This window comes from Trichechus manatus, unplaced genomic scaffold (genome assembly GCF_000243295.1).
Source record: "Trichechus manatus latirostris isolate Lorelei unplaced genomic scaffold, TriManLat1.0 scaffold00001, whole genome shotgun sequence".
NCBI lineage: Eukaryota > Metazoa > Chordata > Mammalia > Sirenia > Trichechidae > Trichechus > Trichechus manatus.
This window is the reverse complement of record NW_004443937.1, coordinates 21,733,075-21,756,454: the sequence shown is the minus strand read 5'-3', so window position 1 is coordinate 21,756,454 and position 23,380 is coordinate 21,733,075. Positions and strand designations below refer to the sequence as shown.

General features: G+C 35.0%; 1 protein-coding gene across 9 annotated transcripts in view; it reads right to left on the bottom strand.

The window, feature by feature from the left end:
- The window catches only part of NKTR (natural killer cell triggering receptor), a 58,464-nt gene that overhangs the window by 26,028 nt on the left and 9,056 nt on the right, over positions 1-23,380 (bottom strand). For 3 of the 9 annotated variants that reach the window (XR_002823073.1, XM_023725982.1, XM_023725984.1), the window contains exons 3-6: positions 11,455-11,529; positions 9,105-9,212; positions 8,546-8,590; positions 6,729-6,816 (exon numbers count right to left, since the gene is read on the bottom strand). Coding sequence is in view for 7 of the 9 variants with exons in the window: in XM_023725982.1 (XP_023581750.1) it covers positions 6,729-6,816; positions 8,546-8,590; positions 9,105-9,212; positions 11,455-11,529 (316 nt within the window). In the remaining 2 variants the exon portion in view is untranslated. The other 6 variants (XM_023726011.1, XM_023726025.1, XM_023725992.1 and 3 more) reach the window with 6 other exon arrangements.

Sequence of the window (23,380 nt, the reverse complement as noted above, 5' to 3'; positions counted from 1 at the left end):
CTCAGTCGAAGCTATTCAATTCTACCAAAATGGGCAAAGAGATCTCATTCCATCAACTCTGAATTGTATTAAACTTTCAAAACTATGGAACTGTTTAGAAAAAGGTGCAGTGGTGACATAAACTCAGTAAGTTAAGACCTTAAGAAGGCTGGAGACTATCATCAACGTTTAAGTTTATACATGCTTATGAAATTATACCTAATGGAGAAACAACCGCAAAGAACATTTCAAATCATAAAACCCGTTCAATATTTACACATTTCCATTTCTCCTGTCACTAGAAACACTGGATTTCCAGTTTTCCCCCACCCCTGAATCTACTTAAAAATATATATATGCAAGAGGTCATTTAAACTTTGCAAATGCCAGACATCAAAAAGTGTCACAGTTACTTAAAAAAAAAAAAATCTAAATTTTTATACCATTATCAAAGAAGCTTTTGATCTTACACAGAAATTAACAGTTCTGCACTGAAATGAACTCTAAAACCATTATATAAAATATAACCCCACACCCCACCAGATGATGTGTAGAAACTTGGTGAAACCAGCTGCTGAAATGAAACTCTACTTCCCAAGATTGATCATGAACAATAAAACACACTTGTTTTACATGTATTGCTGCCATACAGATCAAGCAGAAGGATTTTTTTTCTTACAATAATTCAATGCATATAACAATAGGATTAAAGATAAAGGCAAAGAAAGAAAAAGAGAGAGCCTTAGAGTAATGAGACATTACCTTTGGAGCGCACGGTGTAACACTCTTTCTGTAAATTTTACACAAAAATTGCAAGAAATAAATTGTAATACACTTTTAAGACAAGACTGAATCTATGTTTTAATATCACTATAACTTTGAAATTAAATATTTTCAAGTTTTATGCAAAGCAAGAAGGCTTTTTAAAACGGAGGGCTCTAAATTTTCTTACATACAGGACACATATTTGGGGGTGAACTATGCTTAAGAAAAACACTGTGGCTGAAGTGGGAATCCGTTCAGATTTTTAATATTTTAACACTAGCATGTCAATAATAACTATCAACAAAACATTAGATTTCCTTTCACAAATCCCCGAAATAAGAGAATAACGTACCATGAGGACGTATTTAAATATAAAAATCTGACTGCTCAGCAGCAGTTACTACCAGTTGAAAGCAAAAACTTCAACAACAAAAAAACTGGGTCAAAGAGTTCAAAACAAACATAAAATTTCAGGGAACTTTTTACTAATTCATTTCAAATAGTTAAAGAATCTTTTGCGCTTCTAAATTTGCGACCTTTTCTTTGGCCACGTATCACAACGGGCCACTATTGGGATAACAAGCAAATGTCTGGACTGTAGTTACTATAAATACACTTTGTAGTTATTAAGTCACTGAAAATAATAATAACAAAATAATGTTAAGTCACTAAAAATAATAAGAATAAAATAATAAAGCAGCACAACTAGAATGTTAGGGATCTTCTCAGAGAATAAAAAGGCAAGAGAGATGAAAGTTTAAGAGTGTGCTGTCAAATCCTGGCCACGGTACTTTTTTTTCCTGTCTACTCTCCGAATTTTCCCCATTATAAAAACTATTTTTTTCAAAGAATACAGACTGCTGGACCAATTTTAACTATATTAAACCTTAAACATATCTATTACTACTCAGACCCAAAACCATATTATATAGTGGACAAAATTCTTTATGAGGGTTTAGGACATATTAAATCTTGAAATATTTAAAAACAAGCTTTAATTATGATAATATGAATTTCTATAAAAAAGAATATAATGTTTTCAAATAATTTGGAGTTTTCAATAAATGTAAAAACAGGTGACTCTAGGTATAAAGTAGTATGAAAGAGGGAAATAAAGATAACCTATTTCCCTCTAATCCAACCTTTAACATGAAATTTCTTCCTTAAACTCCTAAAACTATCATACACAGTGATGGAAGAGGCAACAAATTGTACAGAGTGACAAAGATTGTGTAAGGGCAACGGAAACTAACCAAACCACTTTACAACACTCTACCTATGTGTTCCAAAGATTGCCAAAATAGAAGAACTTCCTAAAATTCAAACTAAGTTTAATGTAATACATACCAAACACTACTAGGTACAAAATTTCTTCCAGGTTACTAACACATATGTCACCCAAACCCGTTGCTGTCGAGTCGATTCCAACTTAAACACTAATACTAAAACTGGATGTTAGAGACGACACTTGGTATTTAGAGAGCTTGGCTTATGGTTAAGTTTTATGAACATCTTTATTCACAAAAAATCTTGAAAATTAACATATGAAGGTATTGCCCCCAGAAAAGGAAGGAATAAAGCTAGAACTTTTCAGGTTACTAAAACTTACTAGCATTTCTTCTCATACAAATTCGTGAATAGCTGGAGGGCAAAAGCATTCCTACCCAAATCTATATTTGGTACCCAAAATGTCAGTGCAGCTTTGTAAACTCCTTAAAAGCAAACCTCCCCTCAATTCCCCTTGCTCCCCTACTCTGAAATGATCAGCACCCCCCTCCCACTCAAATGAGTAGCCACTTGCAAGTCTGATTCTTAAGTGTCATAGAACATATTCTAGAACTTATTTCCCCCATAGTCCTATTTATGACTTTTAAAATATAACAAACGCTTCTTATTTAAAAGTTCAGTTTGGCTTTTCTATGTTATCTTGTTTTTTTCTCATACTTTAATAATTATCATGACCAATAACAGTGGCCCAGGGACTGTTCTCCAAAGCTCTGCAGCTTCTCTCTACCCGATGGCTGTGATACAGGGCCTACGCAGACTAAGAGCCAAAGAGGAACAGGTGCAACACACACACTGCGAGGGCAAGTCACGCCCATGTTCTAACAACAGCTGACAAATACACTGCTGCAGGCCCTGATTTAGGCAAGATGAGCCCAACACTTCTTTGCAGCATCTTTCAGACAGATGAAAATTATGCAATTACAACTAATTCCTTTAGGTAAGACAATGTTTGTACAAGAATCATTCCACATATTTAGAAACTAGGATCAACTTAAAAAATACTTTCTTCCTTTTAAGCCCATATTTTTATACCAAAATATTTACTTAATCTTTGAAAGTGGGGATAGACACCTTATAAATAAGAAACAGAAAGGCAAAGACTAACTCACGGTACACAGGAAGCAAAACTAAAACCAAGGCTTCCTGACAGATAGTAATGCCCTATTCCATGAGAACAGTTAATACAAAGTTACCTACCTAATCTTTTGAGTGTCTATTTTATGCAACATATTCTTTATCTTTTTGATGAATGTATGTAAAGACAATAAAAATTAGAGCCAGAATTAATAGACTATTATTACTAACAGCCAAAAACAAAATTTAAAAAAAAAATTTTTTTCCCCTGATGTCATTCCTGCAATGCTTGATGCTTCTAATACTGAGCTAAAATAAATGCAGAGGAGAGTGATCGATAAAATTATGTAGCCTATATTGTGCAGCATTCTCTCTAGCTATCAATTCTTCCAGTAAAATTTCTACAATTTCAACTTTACACTTTCTCTTTCTTGTATAGTGTTATCTATAGAACAAAAAAGGTGGATCAGATGATCTCTTAATCCCTTTCCACTTTGTAATGCTACAGCTTTTATTGTGGTTTTGTCCTAGATGTTGGCCAAAAAATAAAAAATAACAGAAAGGACCAAATGACTAAATACCGAGTTAACTTGGTAACTTTGGTCCCAGGTCTTTAAATTCCTTTAGAAATGCCTCAGTGTGAACAAACCATTGTTTTCTCAGTGATCCACGGGGACAGTACCATATATCACTTCTTGCACATTTCCTGAACAGTACTATCTAAAAAAGAATAAGGTTTCTTTCATATAGGTCCTCTAAAACAAAATCATTATGACTAATACAGCATTAGATATAAGCACTTGTAATAATTACAAATAGCTTTAGAGAAGAAAATCTGAATATCATCATATGCATAATTATTCCAGCCACAGGAAGTAATACATATAAAATGTTATGTTTAGTAAAAATGATGTCTCCCTTAGGAAGGACAGGTTTTAAATGTGTAAAAATAAAGACAATAGTTAATTTTTACAAATATCTCACACTAAAAACACCAAATTTACTCCTTAGGTGTTGCAGAATAACAAATCTATAACATTAAATGCAAGTATAATTTTGCAAGGATGTATTAAAGTCCTTGTTAAGCCTATGACACAGGCACCAGAAAGGCAGCTCTTGGCATTTTCTATCCATTCTCACTGTACTGTCTTTTTCAGATTCCAGAACTGTTACTCAAGGTGCCACATAAGTAGTTGTGGTAACAGGATAAAAGGCAGGAGGCAATCAGATGGCCTCATAACGTCAACATTTAGCCCTACTACATGTGGTTAGGAGCCCTGGCAGCAAAGTGGTTAAGAGCTATGGCTGCTAACCAAAAGGTGGGCAGTTAAATCCACCAGCTGCTCCTTGGAAACCCTATGGGGCAGTTCTACTCTGTCCTACAGGGTCGCTATGAGTAGGAATCGACTCTACGGCAACGGGTATCTGTGGTTATATAAACAACTTGAAGATAATACATTATACTTTTCACTACTTCCAACTCCAAAAGGATTTGGAATTGCAAGATAAAGATTTTTCTTTTATAGGGCACCGAGTCCATTTTACCTATCCTTTCTATAAAGCAAGGAAATGTTTTGTTTAGAAACATAAACATTAGTTTGATTTTATCCTGCGACCCATAGGAACTGGTACGTTTCGCCAGCATAAAGAAAGCACATAGGCACAAAAATTTTTTTTAAAAAAAGGAGATAAAGATTTTCTGTGCGTGCAAAAACACTCAGTTACTTCCAAGATTGCCTTTAACTGCAAACTCTTCTGTGGAAGTAAATTTCAAACTAAAGGTAGAAAATTTTCCTTCAGTCACAAGTTCATAGTGATTTTAGTGCCACCTACACTTAATTATAAAAACAAGTTTAAAAATTTTAATCCTAATTTACTGATGTTAAAATTTTCATTTGTCATTTTTTTAATCAAAAATAGCATTCCAATGTAAAATTACTACAGGTAGAAAACAGCAAAGGCCTTAATTTTGTTTGATACTAAACATTCCTAGAAAAGACTTAAGCAAGTACTAAATAACATAAAAACAAAATAAACTAATGCCTGCAGATACTCTAGTTTTATCTCTAACATTCTAAAAACAAGCTAATCTATATAATACTAGCAAGTTACATATGTGCTGCAAGTAACACTGACTGCTACCTCATAAATCAAATTTTAAATGTACTTATGTAAAATAGGAGATCTACAAGAAACTTTAGAGCCCTCAGGTAGTAGCTTCTTGGCCAATGAATCATTAGTTTACCATGTTCACAGTTCAGATAAGCTTAAAAATGGAAATGGGAAACCTTAATCAAAGCGTAAGCAGCTTCTACATTAAGTTACTATAAAAGAAGTTTTTCAAAGCGTTTCACTCATCTTATTTTTGGCCCTTAACTAGGCCAAGAACAGAAAAACAGTAAAGAAGGGTAATAACCAAATACTCTATGGGATAAAAACAAGATACAGGAACAACTGTTTTAGATCTTCCTTTTTTCCTATGTAACTCCAAACATTATCATCTTCTACCAGGCTTTCCATTTTTAGGACATTCCTAGAAACAGAATGCCCCTTATCTGAACTTTATCAGATCAGGTTGGAAATCTATTTTTCAGACAAATTTATAATATAAGATTTTTTTTTAATATGAACAATTTACTCCTTTAAAGACAGGGAAGCGCCATTCATACTCATCCACTCAGAAAGATGACAAAGAAATCTTTTTCTGAATAAATTATGGAATAAAATATTTCTCTAATACATACAGTACAACTGTAGAGATTTACTTCCAATCAAAAGCATTAAACTTCATGCTGGACAATAATCTTTCACATTTTGTATCATGGGACTATGGTACAAATAGGTTTTTGAGTAGCTTTAGGTAAGAATATAACTAAAAGTATGCCAAACATCTTATCCAGAATCTTCAGATGAGAAGCAGTAAGCTTTCTGTGTGGGCATGCACTACATGTAAAGGAGTTTGTCTTTAAAAAGTAATTTTAGCATTCGAAAGTTTTCTGAGTGATAAACTCATTATAAACTTGGGTGGAAATTATAGCAACACTGGGTTAATTCAATTATGCATAGAGATCTCACAGAGTTTGAGTTTTTTTAAAGGCTAGCTTAACAGCAAATCACATATCTTCACTTATCTCTATACAACATCAGAAAATAGTGGTACCTCTCTCAAACTGGCTTCTTAGAGGGCAACAGGAAGAGAAGAAAACCACCATGCAATGGTTTATTCAGACCAACTGCTTTCCATACCAGGGGTACACCTAAATCCTATTCTATGAACAATTTTTACATGTTTATCCATCCATACTTTGTGTTCTAATCTAGCATTGGTAAACTGAGTCCCCAAATTTGGTAACAGTCAAAGCCAATTTCTTTTCTTAAGATGAAAATATATTTTGAAAATAATGTATATCTTCAAGTTATATCTTTTAGGTTCCATTCTTCAAATCCAGGATACACGCTGAGGCAGCGCTCTGTTAGAGCTGACCAATTATTATAACACTAAAAATTAATACTAAAATCCAAGTTGACATTCTAGCATTAAACTTGGTTTAACTATACCATCTTTCTCATGAACAGCGCTTCTCTGTTTAAGAAAAGCTCATCTCTGAATTATGCCTACTCACATGAAAAACTGGGAACCATTGGTATGTTTCCCTCGATTTGCCATTGACAAAAGGAACGCTCTGTCATGTTTGAGAATAAAGTTTTCATCTGTTTAAAGAAAAAACAAATTTGTCAGTCTCTAATTATAAGTCACTTTTAAAGTGTAATGTTCACAGTAATAAACAGAAAGCAAAAGATGAAATTCCTCTTCTGGTCAGTACAGATACTTGACTGAATACTTAAAAAAAAAAATTAAACTAATCAAATCACAAAAGCATAAAAAGACCAAGAAATACTAATTAAAGCCTTGAGAAAAAGAACATATATTTAATATTTTATACAAACAGCCTTAGAACAGTCACTTTCAGTAGTAACATGCCTTGGTTAATTTAATCTATTAACTTTCGAGGAAAACTAGGAAAGAAATTTTAGAAAAATCTCTGTAGTAAAGCTCATTTCCTCCAAATTTCCAATTATCCTGCCTAATGTCCTATGCACAGGAAAGGCTTATTAATCCTCTTATGTGGTTAATTTCTATATGAAAAATTCACTGCTCAATTGTTTTGAAGCTGGACTATAAGAGCAAAAAATTACATAAATTAACTTGTAGGGTCATGCCTAAATTAAATTAAGTACATGGAGTCCTTCTAATCAACAGGATAACAAAATTACCTAAGGAAGAAAGCCCTATAAAAACAAAAACTTAAATGGCAAAATAGAATTTTAAGATACACAGGTATCTGTCACAGGGAACAACCACATTAAAGTGGCCTGCAGCATTAGCTTCAAAATGCTACATGCTAATGGAACCAGCTAAACAGCTGTTTCCTACTACGACAAAGGAAAAATCTGTCTTAAAGATCACTTAGGAGAAATACCTGGAAAACTAATTTAAACTTCCTTTTAACATTCATACAAACAAATCTTTCTTTAGAACAAACAGAAACACAGAAAACTTTAAAAAATAATTACCTTGGGAACAGGCTTCTGAAAAAGGGTAGTAATCCACTTTCCCCCAAAAGAAATATAAAAGATTATAACACTGAAGCTATTAGAGTGTTAAAATCCAGTAATATTGGATCCCACTATAAATCTCTGCAACTGACTTTTCTAAGGCTTTTTGGGGCAAGTGCAATAGTTAGATTTATGCAAATACTACTACTGTAGGAATAAAAGACAATCATAAACTTCTAGTATACAAAAGAAAACATACAAACCTTTGAAAAAGGAGGGAATATCAACTTTTATTCAAATAATTTGCTTGGTTTAGGAAAAAAATAAAAAAATAAAAACACAACTACATTCTTTTTCCTGATGTGGAACTAATAACCCACTGGGAAAAGAAAAAGGTACAGAAGCACGTATGAAATAAAATACAGAATTTTCCAAGTCTTCAAGCAATATAGAAATCCAGTCACAACCTGACCCAGGCTGTCCATAAGTTTATTAGGAAGGGTGCAAGGGAACAGAATTGGAATTTGTGTTACTGAGCTTCGTTCTCTTACCTTTTCATTTTGCAAAAGACCACATTCTCTATAAACAAAAGAATATGTTGACAGTTTTAGGCAGGAAGATAGGAGTTTTCATGTATATAGTTGCCTAACCTCCATGCTGAAAGTCATGTTTAACCATAAAGTTAGCCTTAATTAATCTTGTCAATTAAAAGCTATATATTATTTAATTTATCCCCAAATTCATGCAAATAAAGTATTTTCATGCAGCATTAGTTTCATGCAAAAAGTGAACTATAAGTAAACCTCTTCTCAGTAAAAGTATATGATCAAACTTGCTTTAATATCAGAACTGAAACAAAAGACCATAAAATATTAAGCCTTACCTTTGAAATATCCACCATAAATTGATTCTCCACCTTTTCCATTACCTACAAGTAATGAGCTACATTAATCCATAATGAAAATTAGAAATATATACTTAATATATATAAATTAAATTACTTTTTATGGTTTCAATTTGCAGAAGGAACTAACACCTTGTAATTGCTGCAGATAATCAAAACTTAAAGAATCCTCAATTAAATTATGAGTCAAATTCTATTAAAAAATGATGTTCACAACCCACTTATTTCACAAGTATTAACACCAACAAAATTCTAAAAGAACGAAAGAATTCAGATAGTACTTTGGAGTTCATTATAAGGAAATTTACCAAATAATATTACTAAAATAAATTACATAAAAACAAAATAAAATGTCTTAGCATTTTGCTTTTTCATACATTCTTGGTCTATAATATTCATTCATCCAACAACTATTCACTGACCACCTAATATTTACACTGTACTCTGAGTGATACAGTATTTACAATTAAAAGTAACAATGAGATAATTCTCTAGAAACTGATAGATGGGGTATTAGGAACGTAATTTTTAGCTCTACCTTCACTGAAGTCCCCACCCTGAATCATAAAGTTTTTAACCACACGATGGAATGTAGAACCTTTATAACATAACTTCTTCCCAGTTGTTTTCCCAAGGCCTTTCTCCCCTGGAAAAAAAGAAATGAAGTTCAGCTACAAACACATTCTCCCATGTTCATCAACCAACTAAATATCCTTTGTCAAATCCCTCCTGTGTGCCGGGCCGGAAGAGATACAAGAAGTAGACAGACTGACAACTTAACACACAAACATACATACAAACTAAATACTACAAACCAGAATATAAACGTTAAATTGTATGGTACAGACTTTACATGACACAGACGATCAAGAAAGATTAAAAAGAAAAAAACACCAAACTCATCAATTGTGACTCACAGTGACCCTACAGGACAGAGTAGAACTGCCCCATAGGATTTCCAAGGCTGTAATCCTTATGGAAGCAGACTGCTACGTCTTCCTCCTGTGAAGTAGCTGGTGTGTTCAAACCACTGATCGTTCAGTTAGCAGTCAAGCACTTAACCACCGTGCCACCAGGGCTCCTCAAGAAAGATTAGAGAGGCTTATAAAAAAGAACAAAATCAAGAACTGGTGCAAAGATATGTCTGTGTGCATCCAAGTATAGATTAAAAAAATAAATTTGCTATTTCTATTTTCAAAATTAATATTATAGATATTTTCCTCCCCATTTTTCCTATATATTAAAAAAAAATAACTGCTGTCATCAAGTTGACTCTGACTCACAGCGATCCTGTAGGACAGAGTAGAACTGCCCCATAGGGTTTGCAAGGAGCGCCTGGTGGATTCGAACTGTCAACCTTTTGGTTAGCAGCCAAGCGCTTAACCACTGTGCCACCAGGGCTCCATATAGCTAAAATAGAATCCAATTATATATAATAAAGAACAACTTCATTATGTTTTGCCTTTCTACCCCCTAACCCTAAATTTCTTATGAAACCTGGAATGCTGAATTTGTCCATAGTACTGAGATTTGTAAAATTCTACCAAGACAATCATTTTTTACTATGCTATTATTATATTAACTACAATTATAACAAATTATGAATAACACAGAACACTTAATTGTGCTCATGCAGAACCTGTACATGGATCAAGAGGCTGTCGCTCGAACAGAAAGAGAGGATACTGTGTGGTTTAAAATTGGGAAAGGTGTGCAGCAGGGCTGTATTCTTTCACTGTACTTTTTTAACCTGTATGCTGAACAAATAATTCAAGAAGCTGGACTACTGGAAGAGGAACGAGGCATCAGGACTGGAGGAAGACTCGTTAACAACCTGTCATATGCAGATGACATAACCCTGCTTGCCCAAAATGAAGATAACTTGAAGCACTTACTGATGAAGGTCAAAGACCACAGACTTCAGCATGGATTATGCCTGAAGATGAAGGGATTAAAAAAAAAAATCCTCACAACTGGACCAGTAAACAACATTTTGATAAATGGAGAAAAAACTGAAGTTGTCAACAATTTCTTTCTGCTTGGATCAACAATGCCCATGGAAGCAGCAGTCAAGAAATCAAATGACATATTGCATTTCACAAATCTGCTGCAAAAGACTTCTTTAAAGTGCTGAAGTGTTAAAGATGTCACTTTGATGACTAAGGTGCACCTGATCCAAGCCTTGGTCTTTTCAATTGTCTCATATGCATGTGAAAAACTGGACAGTGAAAAAGGAAGACAGAAGAACTGATGCATTCAAATTGTGATGTTGGCGAAGAATACTGAATATATCACAGACTGCCAGAAGAACAAACAAATCAGTCTTAGAAGAAATACAACCAGAATGTTCCTTAGAAGTAAAGATGGCGAGACCTCGGCTGGCTTCCTTTGGACATGTCATCAGGAAGGCCTAATCGCTAGAAAAGGACATCACGTTTGGTAAAGTAGAGGGTCAGTGAAAACAGAGGAAACCCTCAATGAAATGGATTAATACACTAGCCACAACAATAGCTTAAAAGATACCAACGATCATGAAGATGGCACAGAACTAGACAACGTTTTGTTCTGTTATACGTGAGGTCACCATGAGTCGGAGCTGACTTGATAGCAGCTAACAACAATATAAACTATAATGAATACAGATTTTATTACACAAAGTAGATTCTTACTTTCTTTTTCATTTTTGGGCTCATTTCCTTCTCCTCCCTTCCCCTCAAAAAATGCTTCCCTGATTTCATACAGAAGTCAGTGAAAAAAAAATTTTTTTTTTAATTTGCAAAACTCATTTCACAGCCCATTATTTTTTCAGGGAAATATCTGTTCTGTTAAAGCAAGGTAAAACTGATAGTCATGATTCCTCATTGGAAATAATTTAATAATCCACTTACCTGAGCATAGGCAAAGGAAGTTTTTGCATGTTTTTGGACATATGTCTGAGAAGAGCTGAAACATAATACGACCAACTGAAACAAAATACATGAAAAAAATCGTAAGCGAGTTGATTAAAAGTACCATATTTTATTTAAGAGAAAGAGAAGAGATAAATAGAATCAGCAAACTGGGAAGGTTCACTTTTGTAATTCATTTTAATTTTTTAAAAGACTAAATGGGGAAGAATTTAATTGGGCAATACCAACTAACAATAACTTCTCACTCCAATTGCTAGTGTTAGAATTCACATACAGCCAAAGTGGTTCTTGCCCTAAAATTGTAGGATTTTAAGTGTTTAAAAGGAACTTACATTATTAGATCCATTTTAATACATTCCCCTACCTGAGCTATTAATCTTCTTTAAAAGTATCCTGAATAACAGTTAGACAACTATTATTGGATCTATACCTGGGGCCCTCCAGTGACAAGAGCATAAAACAGTCATTCTGGCCAGTACTGTTAAAAGGAAGTTCCTCTGTCCTGCATTTCCAGCTTTCTACCTTTACTCAGAACTGTCTAGACCTAATCTCCTGAAATGCACCATCCACGCTTCACTTAAAATTCACATTCTATTCTTTAAGAAAGCAGAAAGGGGGAAAAAAAAGAAAAACTTCCTTACAATAAAGAGGAAATGAGAAGCAGCAAGCCTGCAACTTCAACCTTACTGTGTCATAAAGAAGTGGTTCACAAACTTTTTGGTTTCAGTACTCCTTCAAATTCTTAAAAATTATTGAGCTTTTGTTTAAGCCAGTTCTATCTACTGATATTTACTATATGTGATATTAAAACTGAGAATTTTTTCAAACACAAGAATATACCAGCAAACATTCCATTAACTGTCAGGGCAATGACATCACATATCACGTAATCTAGAAAACCCCACTGAACACTCGTCAGAGAATGAGAATGCAAAAGGCAAACAGTATCTTAGTATTTTATAAAAATACTTTCACCTTGCAGATGCCCTGAAAGGATCTCAAAAAATAAGAAGGGAGTTTTGATTTACAGTCACTCCCGAGTCCCTTTCCACCTTATTCTACACATTTTTTCCATTATGAACGTTTTTATTTACTCAAAGGAACTTACAGAATACTTTAAAAGTAAATGTAGGCCAAGCATAAGACATTTTTAGTATAGATACAAAATTATTTTTTATATACTCCAACGTTGCAAGGTTTTCATTTATCTCTAGCCATGTCGGTCAGTTCCTTTGAGGACAAAACAAAGATACCGAAGTGGGATAATGATGCCATATGGGAAAACTTTCCTGTGTCAACACTTTGCCTGTAGCTTTAATTAATGGAGTCAAATTTTAAAGCAGTTTCAAACCCTTCTGTCTAATCTTGATTTACAAGAGATTAAAGAAAAAGATGGGAAAAGGAAGCAAAAAGGAAGACTTTTAAGTAGGCAGCAATGGGTGTAAAGTCTATTTAGAATTTTAAAAATGCATATAATATCAGTACTATTGACTAGATGAATGAATTCATGTTTTGAATGAATGATTAAGACCTTAGGAAAATTTATTACTCAACAAACACTACTCATAATTTAGTGAGACTTAGTAGTCCTTTAGAATTAATCATTACTATTAAAAATATTCTTTTACATATGAAAAATTTATTCAAAGGAATTATCGCTAGGCCAATAAATACACTACTTTATAATGAATGGTAGACCTAAAATCTAAAACTGGTTACTGTAAGTATTAGAATGGTGTTTCTAGGGTAGAAAATTGGTGGCTAAGGACAAAAGTGATACAGAGTTAAGACTGGCTTCCAAACTTAATCCAAACATATCAACATGTAGATCTTTAAAAGTAACTTAAGTCAGGGAGCAATATCAAGACTAATCAGCTAGCATCAAAATGTTTTAAACTTTGGCTACAGAAAGGAAAAGCCAAGACACTCTGCTGCCTTATTGTAGATCCTAATTTGGCCACTTGGTGGCAGGAATGACATCAGTAGCTACCCAGAACTTGAATAAAACCCCAAAATCTCTTTTCAGTAGTAGTACTGTTTTTTATTCTCAGAAACAGCTGTGCTGGAATTGCAGATTGCAATGCTGAAATCATGGACATAAAATATATGGTAGTTGGAAAAGTGAGCACTGGTTAGAGAAAATATTGTAGGAGCTGACACACAGCAGAAGACAAGAAATAGCACATAGACGATTGAAAGCAAGACACACGGAAAAGGGCAAAGGCAGGAACAGATCACACCGGGAGGCAGAGAGCAAAATCCAGGAGGAAATTTAGGGACAGAAGCAGCATTTCAACAGAATTGGGCCATTTACTCCAATATTATTTACTGAGAGCTTCCCCATGTGTCAGGAAGTCCAACAGTAAGTGACATACAGTGTCTGAGTTTCTGCGTTTTTTTCTCACATCTTAGCTGGAAATGACGGATGCAAACACAGTTGCTATACAATGTGACAAGCCATAAGTGGTATGAACCAAGTGCAGCTGTGTCCAACCTAGGCCTGACTGATGTATCTGAGGCCAGGGACATAAGGACCATGTCTGTTTTACTCACCACTATACCCTCACTGGAGCTCTGGTGGTGCAGTGGTTAAGCGTTCGGCTGCTAACCAAAAGGTCCTTAGTTCCAATCCACCCGCCACTCCTTGCAAGCCCTATGGGGCAGTTCTACTCTGTCCTATAGAGTTGCTATGAATCAGAACTGACTCGATGGCAATGGGTTTTGGTACCCCCACTGACTTGTACAATGCCTGGTTTGAAGTTCTTAATAAATAAATATTTGAATAATAATAACAAAAACACTTGAAACAAAATTATTCAAAGATGTTGTTATTGCTAGCTGCCGTCAAGTCAGCCCCCGACTCATAGTGGCCCCATGAAGACACTGCCCTGTCCTGCATCATCTCTTGGTCAGTTGGGGATCGAACTGTTGTGATCCATAAGATTTTCACTGGCTGATTTTTGGAAGTAATCCTAGTCCGTCTTAGTCTAGAAGCTCCACTGAAATCTGTTCAGAACCAAAGCAACATGCAAGCCTCCACTAACAGACAGGTGGTGGCTACTATGAGATACAACGGACAAGAATCGAACCCAGGTCTCCTGCATGGAAGATGAAAATTCTACCATTGAACCATCAATGCCTCAAAGATAGAGAGTAATAAAACATACTTTCACAAATGAAGAAATATCTAAATATACAGATCAAAAGTATTCACCATATATCAGGAAAAGCAACACCAAGACATACCCTAACAAAGCGATTTATTTTCAGAGATATAAAGGAAAAAAAAACCTTCCCAGCATCCACTAGAATCACGTCACCCACAAAGGAAAAAAAAAATCAGGCTAGCTTCAGACCCCCTTACCTTAGAAACTGGAGACAACAGAGCACTGTCTACCATCTTAGGGGAAATAACAGGCTGTGAACCAAGAATTGTAAACTAGCAAAGGAAACATGCTAATTAGATTTTATCTTAAAATATCTATTTAAATATATAACCTTGAGATATGACTCAAATAACTAATGAACAAGGAGAAGCTAGTAGGAAAATGGCCAATGAGCATTGAATCCATTACAATACAGAATTAAACCTAAAAAACTATGGTAAAAAATGAACCAAACTCACTGTCGGGTTGATTCTGACTCATAACGACCCTACAGGACAGGGTAGAACTCCCCCACAGGGTTTCCAAGGGCAGCTGGTGGATTTGAACTGCCGACCTTTTGGTTAGCAGCTAAGCACTTAATCACTACACCACCAGGGCTCCTAAATAACTATGGTAGTTATCTTTATAAAACAGAATATAAACGTTCCAGCAACTGGGAAACTGTTATATAATAGAAAAAAAAAAATTTTTCCCCTATTTTTATGCACCTTCTAAAAATGTTCTCTCTTTCTTTTAAATAAGTAATGTTCTCATGATTCAAAAATCAACTAATGGATTGTGAAGAATGTAACCAATCAGAAAATAACAACTGTTGGCAAGGATGTGGGGAAACTGGAACCCTTATATACAAAATGGTATAGCTATTGTGGAAAATAGTGTGGCGGCTCCTCAAAAAACTAAAAATAGAACTACATTTGACCCAGCAATTCTACTCCTAGGTATGTACCCAAGACTTGAAAGCAGACACTCAAAAAGAGGTTTTTACACCAATGTTCACTGCAGCACTATTCACAATAGCCAAAAGGTGGAAACAACCTTAACACCCACCAACAGATGAATAGATAAATGTTTTACATACACTGGAATACTACTCAGCCAGAAGGAGAAATGAAATCTTGATACATACTACAGTTTGGATGGAGCTTGAAGACATTATGCTGAGCAATATAAACCAATCACAAAAGGGCAAATATTATATGAACTCACTTATATAAAAAGACAAGAAAAGGTAAATGTATGGAGACCAAAGTTTATTAGTGGTTACCAGGGTGGGAGAGAGGGGGGAAGGGGAGTGAATAGTGATGGAAAAATCTCATTGATTAAGGGAAGGGTTGCACAGCCAATTATTTTAATTGCTGTCAATAACTTGTACATCTGTAAAAAGCTGAACTGGCAAAAGTTGTGTGACAAATATATTTACAATGACAAAAAAATTTAAAAGAGTAGCTGCTGAAGTTGCTTACGTACAACCATATACCTCATGGAATTTCGTTTCTTGGTTTAGCGGTTTAGGGTCACGGTTTCATGGGACATCCCAGTTAATTGACCTAATAATGCATTTAGTGCTTCTGTTCTACCTCCTAGTTCACTGTGCACTGCCTGGGGTCTTAAAAGCTTCAAGGTGTCATACAAGGCAAAACAACTGGTCTGTATTCACCTGGAGCAACAGAGGAAGAAGGAGACTGAGGAATAGCAGAAGGATACAGAATGTGTGCCTAATTGCCTCGATGAATAACTGCCTCCTTTGCCATGAGACCAGAAAAACCGGATAGTGACCAGCTACCATTACTGAACATTTTGATCTGAGATCCCATAGAAGAATCCTAATCAAAGGGGGGAAAATGCAGAACAGAATTTCAAATTCTCATGGACTCTAGACTTTTTGGAGCCATGGAAGGTGGATGAATCTCTGAAACTATTGCCCTTAGATAATCTTTAAACCTTAAACCAAAAATATCCCCTGAGGTCATCTTAAAACCAAACAATAGTTTAGCTTAACTAGCAAAAAAGGTCACCTTGAGCATTATGCTCTTTTAAAAATTATCTATATGGGATCAAACTGACAACAGCAACTTGAAAGATTACATAGGAACCTTAGGGGGCAGTGAGTTTATGTTAATGAGGGAGGAACCACTCAAAAAAGGAGGGTGAGAATGGTTACAAAACTTGAAGAATGTAATCAATGCCCCTAAATTGTACGCGCAGGAATTGTTGAACTGGTGTATGTTTTGCTATGCATCTTTTCAACAACAAAATAAATAAAATTTAGGAACAAAAAATGTAAAAAAAAAGAACGTAACCAACGTCACTGAACAGTTTGTATGGAAATTGTTGAATGGGAACCTAAACTGCTGTGTAAATCTTCACCAAAAACACAATAAAAATATTATTTGAAAAAAAAAATCAAACAGTGGAAAAAGGTACAAAATGAGAGATCTTGTTTCCATCCCTGTCAACAGGTAATCATTTTTATTAATTTCTTGTGTATTTTTCCAGTTTCTCTTTGTAAATACAAGCAAACATTGAAATACTCTTATTTTCCCTCATTTTTTAAAAAAGGGTAGCATGTTATGTACACTGCATTGCATCGTGCTTTTCTCACTTAATAATATACAAAGAATTTTTGGTGCCAGCAACGTAAAAATAATTAAAATAACTGGAGGGAGGCAGTGAGTAATCACGTATCAATAAAAAACCATTAAAAGGGGGTTGAGTTGACGGGAGAGTACATTTCCTCATATTTCACACTGAGAATCAATAATAGACTTTGCTGAAGTAAATTAAAGAGGAACTATGAATTTAAGCACCCTACGTAAGTTACATCTGTAGAACTAAAAATATATCAAACATCTTTCAAGTTATTGTTGGGGGCGGACGACATGAGCAACCCACAGTAAAAGACAGAAAGAAAATAGCAAGAAACATAAACAAGATATAACATAAGGTAAGAGAAGACCAAAACAGCTCTTTAATTATTTAGACGGATGGCATATTAATCAACACTCAGCTAAAAGTATCCGGCAGCTATGTTTGGAAAAAACAGTTCTGTATTACTCTCAATTAGGATACCAAAAGCTCAAAGAGAATTTTATTTATTAGCTCATGTAGTTAGTTGACAAATATACCAGTACAGATCAGAGAAACAAAGAGCTGTAGGAACCAGGATGTCAGAGAATGAAGCCAGATCCCGGAGCTGCCAGGCTTCTCATGGAAAAGTGCTGAACACCACTTCCTTATCCCAGTCAGTGCATACAGCCCTAAATATTTTCATTAATAAATAAGACTAAAAATAAATTTATCACTCAACTCAGGAAGATAAAAAAGAAAAGCAATAAATAAACCTAAGGAAAACAGAAAAGCTAATGCAGAAATTAATGAATTAGGAAAAGAAAGGTATTACACTTGATCAATCCCCAAAACTGGTGCTTTTGGGGAAAAACAAAATAAGAGGAATATACAAATTTAGGAAAAAGAATTTTAAGAAAATACAGATTACAACTTCGTGCTGATACAGACTAACAACATACCTAAGAAAAAAGGCTGTTAAGTAACTCTTCTTCCTTAACTATCTGTTCTAGTAACTATCCAAAAGAGTGTCCTTAAATGAGTGAATTACTTCTTATCTTCTAGTAAATAAGGCTTCAGTCGAATCCCTGCTGAGAATTTGTATTTCCATTCCAGATATATTGAGTCAGAATCTACATTTTAACAAGATCCCCAGGTGACTTTTTTGTATAATAAATTTTGAGGACCACTGCACTAGTGGTTCTCGGAATTGGTCCCTAACCAGCAGCATTAGCATCGCCTGGGAACTCGTTAGAAACGCAAATTTTCAGCAGGGGTTCGATGGAAACCCTGCAAATAACATTCAAGTGTAACACTATCTCAACTGTTTCAGAGCATAGCAAAAGAAAAAAACAAATTTTATGAAGCAAAATAACACTGAAACCAAGGCCTGAGAAAGATTATGCAAAACAAATTAAAAACTCTGTATGTCAATTTCACTTAAGAAAATACAGTATTCAATATTAGGAAACCACTAACATACCACACATATTCTCAGACACCCTTCAAATCAACAGCCAGCATTATGTTTAATGGTAAAAAGCCAGCATAGTATTAATCCCATCAAAGTAGGGAACAAGTCAAAAGTGCTTGTTGGGAATCATTGCTGTTTAACACTTTCTAGAAATTCTAGCCAAGGTAAGTAGAAAAGAGAATATACGATACACAAACTAAAAAGAGCAAATTTATTATTATTTGAAAGACATAACTGTATGCTTGAAAAACCGAAAAGAACAACTGAAATTTAGTAGAGAGTGAAGTTGTTGATATTTATCTTACAATGAACAAAAACAAGTGGGAAAAATAATGGAATAAAAATAGCGTTCTCAAAAGCAACAAAAAACAATAGCTACTTAGCCAGAAAAGTGCGGGACATGTGAAAAAAAAAACATGTCTCTCAAAAAGTTAAACGCATAATTACCATATGACCTGACAACGCCACTCTTAGATATACAGGTAGTCCCCATCTTAAGATGTATTCAAATTACGATGAACAGCACTTAGAACAGTCCTTTTTTTTCTCTTGTACATCTTATCTTTAGTAACATATACTACACACAATGTTGCAGCATGTAATTTGCTGATGTTATCATTCTCATCCAAACCCAAAGACAAATAAAGATTGGATTTATAAAGATACTGGTAATAAAAGGCAGTAATAATGAAAACTTAAAAAAAAAAAAAAAGTATTCTATTTACATCAGAACCGACTCACGATGGAGCCCTTGTCGGAACAGAACCCCACTGTAAGTTGGAGGCTGTCTATATACAAAACACTTGAAAGCAATGACTCAAGTCACCTGAGTCTTGCCCTTTCTAGTCAGAGCTCCTTTCTGCCTATTTAAAAAAATCTTTAGTTCCAATATGCTTTTACTCCCAATGAGGTAAGTGTTTGCTAAGTACCCTGATCATCTGTGTAACTGCTTTGTTCTGTAAGATTTTCGCTTTAACTATATGCCCTCTGGAAAGCTTTAAGACTCTCCAGGCCAAAGGGTAACAACCTTGGTCTCCATTCTCCTCAAAACTCTAAGTAAATGATGTACAAATCAAAACTGTAAGAAACCATACTTCTGGTATGAAAGCTAGTTCACACCACCAATGTCAGAATTCTCTCTCAACAACTCTGACAGACGAACACCAACAAAGGTAGAAAAAATAACAGAAAAGCAGAGGGACTCAAACTGGTGGGGGTTAGAAAAGGAACAGCCAGCCTATGTTAAAACAAAAAAAAAGGAGGGAAAAAAATCTATGTATATTTTACTTGGAGTCTTGGGGCAGAAGAAGGAAAGGTAAAGGAAGGTGCGTGTTCCTATGATGCTGAAACACTTTCAGCAGACTAGGAAGAAAGGCCTGGCAATCTACTAAAAAAAAAGCCAGTGAAAACACTGTGGATCACAACGGTCCAGGCAGCTATCATAGTGCATAGGGTCGCCATGAGTAGTGGCTGACTTGATGGCAGCTAGTAACAACAACAACAACAAAAAAGTGAACTTTCTCATCTCCAAGTCCCTCTAAAAACCCCTATGGGTTTGCCTCAAACCATCCATCAGGGTTGGTGTTATTACTGGGATTTTCCTGGCCCTAAGAAAAAAGAGAAAAATTCCCTCTTGCTTGTAGAAACCTGAAACAAGCCTTTTCTTAAAATGTAAACAGAAAGGCTTAATCTACAAGGGTCTGTCTGCATTAATACCTTAATATGAAAGTTGTTTACTTGGCTCAGTACCCATGCTCATGGCCATGCACTAATTAAAGCAGTTTTGTACCAGATGCTATGCTAGATGCTTTACAAATTCAGGCTGCTCTGTAATAACATGATAGAATTTTAAGAAACATTGCCATTATCAAAAATCATGTACAAAAACAATCGTTTCCATGGGAAAAAGGGAGTTGAGAGACTAGGGAGTTTAGGGTTGCAGTAAAAATGATTTTTTTTTTCTTTAGGAGTATCAATAATAAAGGCATGATTTTAGCTCTAAGAATATGTTATAAAACCTGAACAAAACTAAGGAAATCTTACAATTGACCACACCTCACCTTTGCCCCCTTCCCAGCACTGTCATGAACATGTGGCCTTTCAAATCGCTGTCAGGACAGACAAGTAGCAGTGCTGTCCAACTACCCTTCCCTCCCATGTTACTAGTTTCCCACCTGGTTATCTGATTATGTTATAACACAAACAGCAGTCTCCCTGATTAAAACTGTAGTCCTTAATTAATCCATACCATTACAGTAAATTCATGTTACAAAAACACACTGCTATAAGACAGGTGGTTGTACTACTTAATTAAGCTTCCCTACATTATTATGTGGGCATTATTACACTGAAGAGAAGCCCTGGTGGCACAGCAGTTAAAGTGCTCAGCTGCTAACCAAAAAGTCAGTGGTTTGAAGCCACCAGCCGCTCCGCAGGAGAAAGACATCGCAGTCTGCTTCCATAAAGATTTACAGCCTTGGAAACTCTATGGGCAGTTCTACTCTGTCTATAGGGTCGCTGTAAGTAGGAAATGACTCGACAGCAGTGGGTTTGGGTATTACACTGAAGACCTATTTTACTTATGAGCATATAAAAATAGAGATCATTTAAATAACGCAGGCCACTGCATCCAGCTACTATTCATGAGGTTATGACCCAAGGTAAGCTTGAGATAGCAAATGCAGCTCTCCTGTTTCTGCAGTACAAATCAGATCTCACAAGGCTCTCAAAATATGAGCTAGTCTGAGTTTGAGTCTAAAGTTTAAACAGTAATTTTGAATATAAGCAAATTTTGCTATCTTTAGAACCACATGAAGACAAAGCTGTACAGTATTTCCATTTTACAAAGAGGTTAAATGGCTTGCCCGGGGTTCTTAAGTAGCACTGAAACATCTGTCAGACTCCTAAGCTGCCTCTTTACTTAAAACTAATTGTTTAGTATCACTACAAAATCTTTCACAATGCTTACTGGGCACACATTTTCAATTCAGTTTCCGGGACCCAGATAAATCTTAAAGAGCAAGATAAAACACCCATTTCAATTGTATCCCCATTTTAATCTACTTTGATAAATTGCCAGGGTTTTACGATATTGCTCTCAGGCCCAAATAAGGAAGAAAAAAAATTCCAAAGTCAAGCATTCCTTTAAGGAAAACCATCCTGGTTATCACTTTCAAAAACCAAGTTTAAACAACAATTTAAAATGAGGAATGTTCTATTATACAAAGGTAGGAGGTAATGGTATCTTTTAAAATGTCAATGTCGTAAAAGACCAAAAAAAAAAAAAAAAAAAAAAAAAAGGCTGTTGACATGTTCCAGACTAAAGGAAGCTAAAGAGGCATGGGAGTCCAGGTGGTGCAGTGGTTAAGAGCTCCGCTGCTAACCAAAGAGAAGGCAGTTCAAATCTACCAGCCGCTCCTTGGAAACCCTATAGGGCAGTTCTACCCTGTCCTATAGGGTTGCTATGAGTCGGAATCGACTCGATGGCAATGGGTTTGGTTTTTTTTTAAAGAGGCAAGACAGCTAAATGCAACATCTTACCCTTAGATTGGATTTTGCATTGGAAAGAATGCTATAAATATTATTACTAGATCAACTGACAAAAATGGGATACAGATGGTAGATTAAAGTATCTTATCTATGTAAATTTATAAAGTTAAAAACTATTGTGAATATACCTACTCCTCACTTATTGACTATCTCGTTAGCCAACGTTTCACATTTATGACAACAGTAAAAATGAACTATTTTGTGCATAATGATGTATGCCTGGCAGTAAAGAACGTTGAGGTCCGACGCAAGAATAACACTGGCTGTGACGGTTAAGGTTATGTGTCAACTTGGCTGGGCCATGATTCTCAGTGGTTTGGCAGTTATGTAATGATGTAATTTGGCAGTTATGTAATGATGCAGTCATTCTCTATTTTGTAATCTGATGTGGTTATCCTCCATTTTGGCATAATGTCAATTTTCACATAACGACCTCATCTTTGATACCTAACCCGTCAATAAGTGAGGAGTGGATGTATGTAAAAGAATATGTCTATTCTTAGGAAATACACAAAAAAGTATTTATGAATTAAGGGCTGTGATATAGGTAACTTACCCTCAAACGGTTCTGAAAAAAATGATGTGTATGCAGAGAGAAAGAAAGAGATTAATAAAGCAAATGGGACAAAATGTAAATAAGTGAATCTGGGTAAATGACAGACATGCATTCTTTTTACTATATTTATTATTTCAACTTTTTAAAATTTGACATTATTTCCAAAGAAGTTTTTTAAAAGTTTGCGGAAAAACCCAAGGTTTGAGTTCTGTGAAAGCATTTGTCTACAACAGCAGTTTTCAAACTTTTTAGTCCCAGAATGTTTTATATTCTAAACTACTGAGGACTCTAAAGAGGTTTTTAGATGAGTTATTGATGGCGCAAATGGTTAAGCACTTGGCTACTAACTGAAAGGTTGATGCTTTGAATCTACCCACAGGCACCTTAGAAGAAAGACCTGGCAAGCTACTTCCAAAAGATCCCAGCCATTGAAAACCCCATGAGGCACAATTATCCTCTGAAACACATGGAGTTGCTGTAAGTCAGAACCAACTCAATCACAACTGGTTATATCTAATGATATTTATCATATTAGAAATTTAAATAGATTTATTAATCCATTTTTAAATAGTAGTAATAAACTCATTCTATATC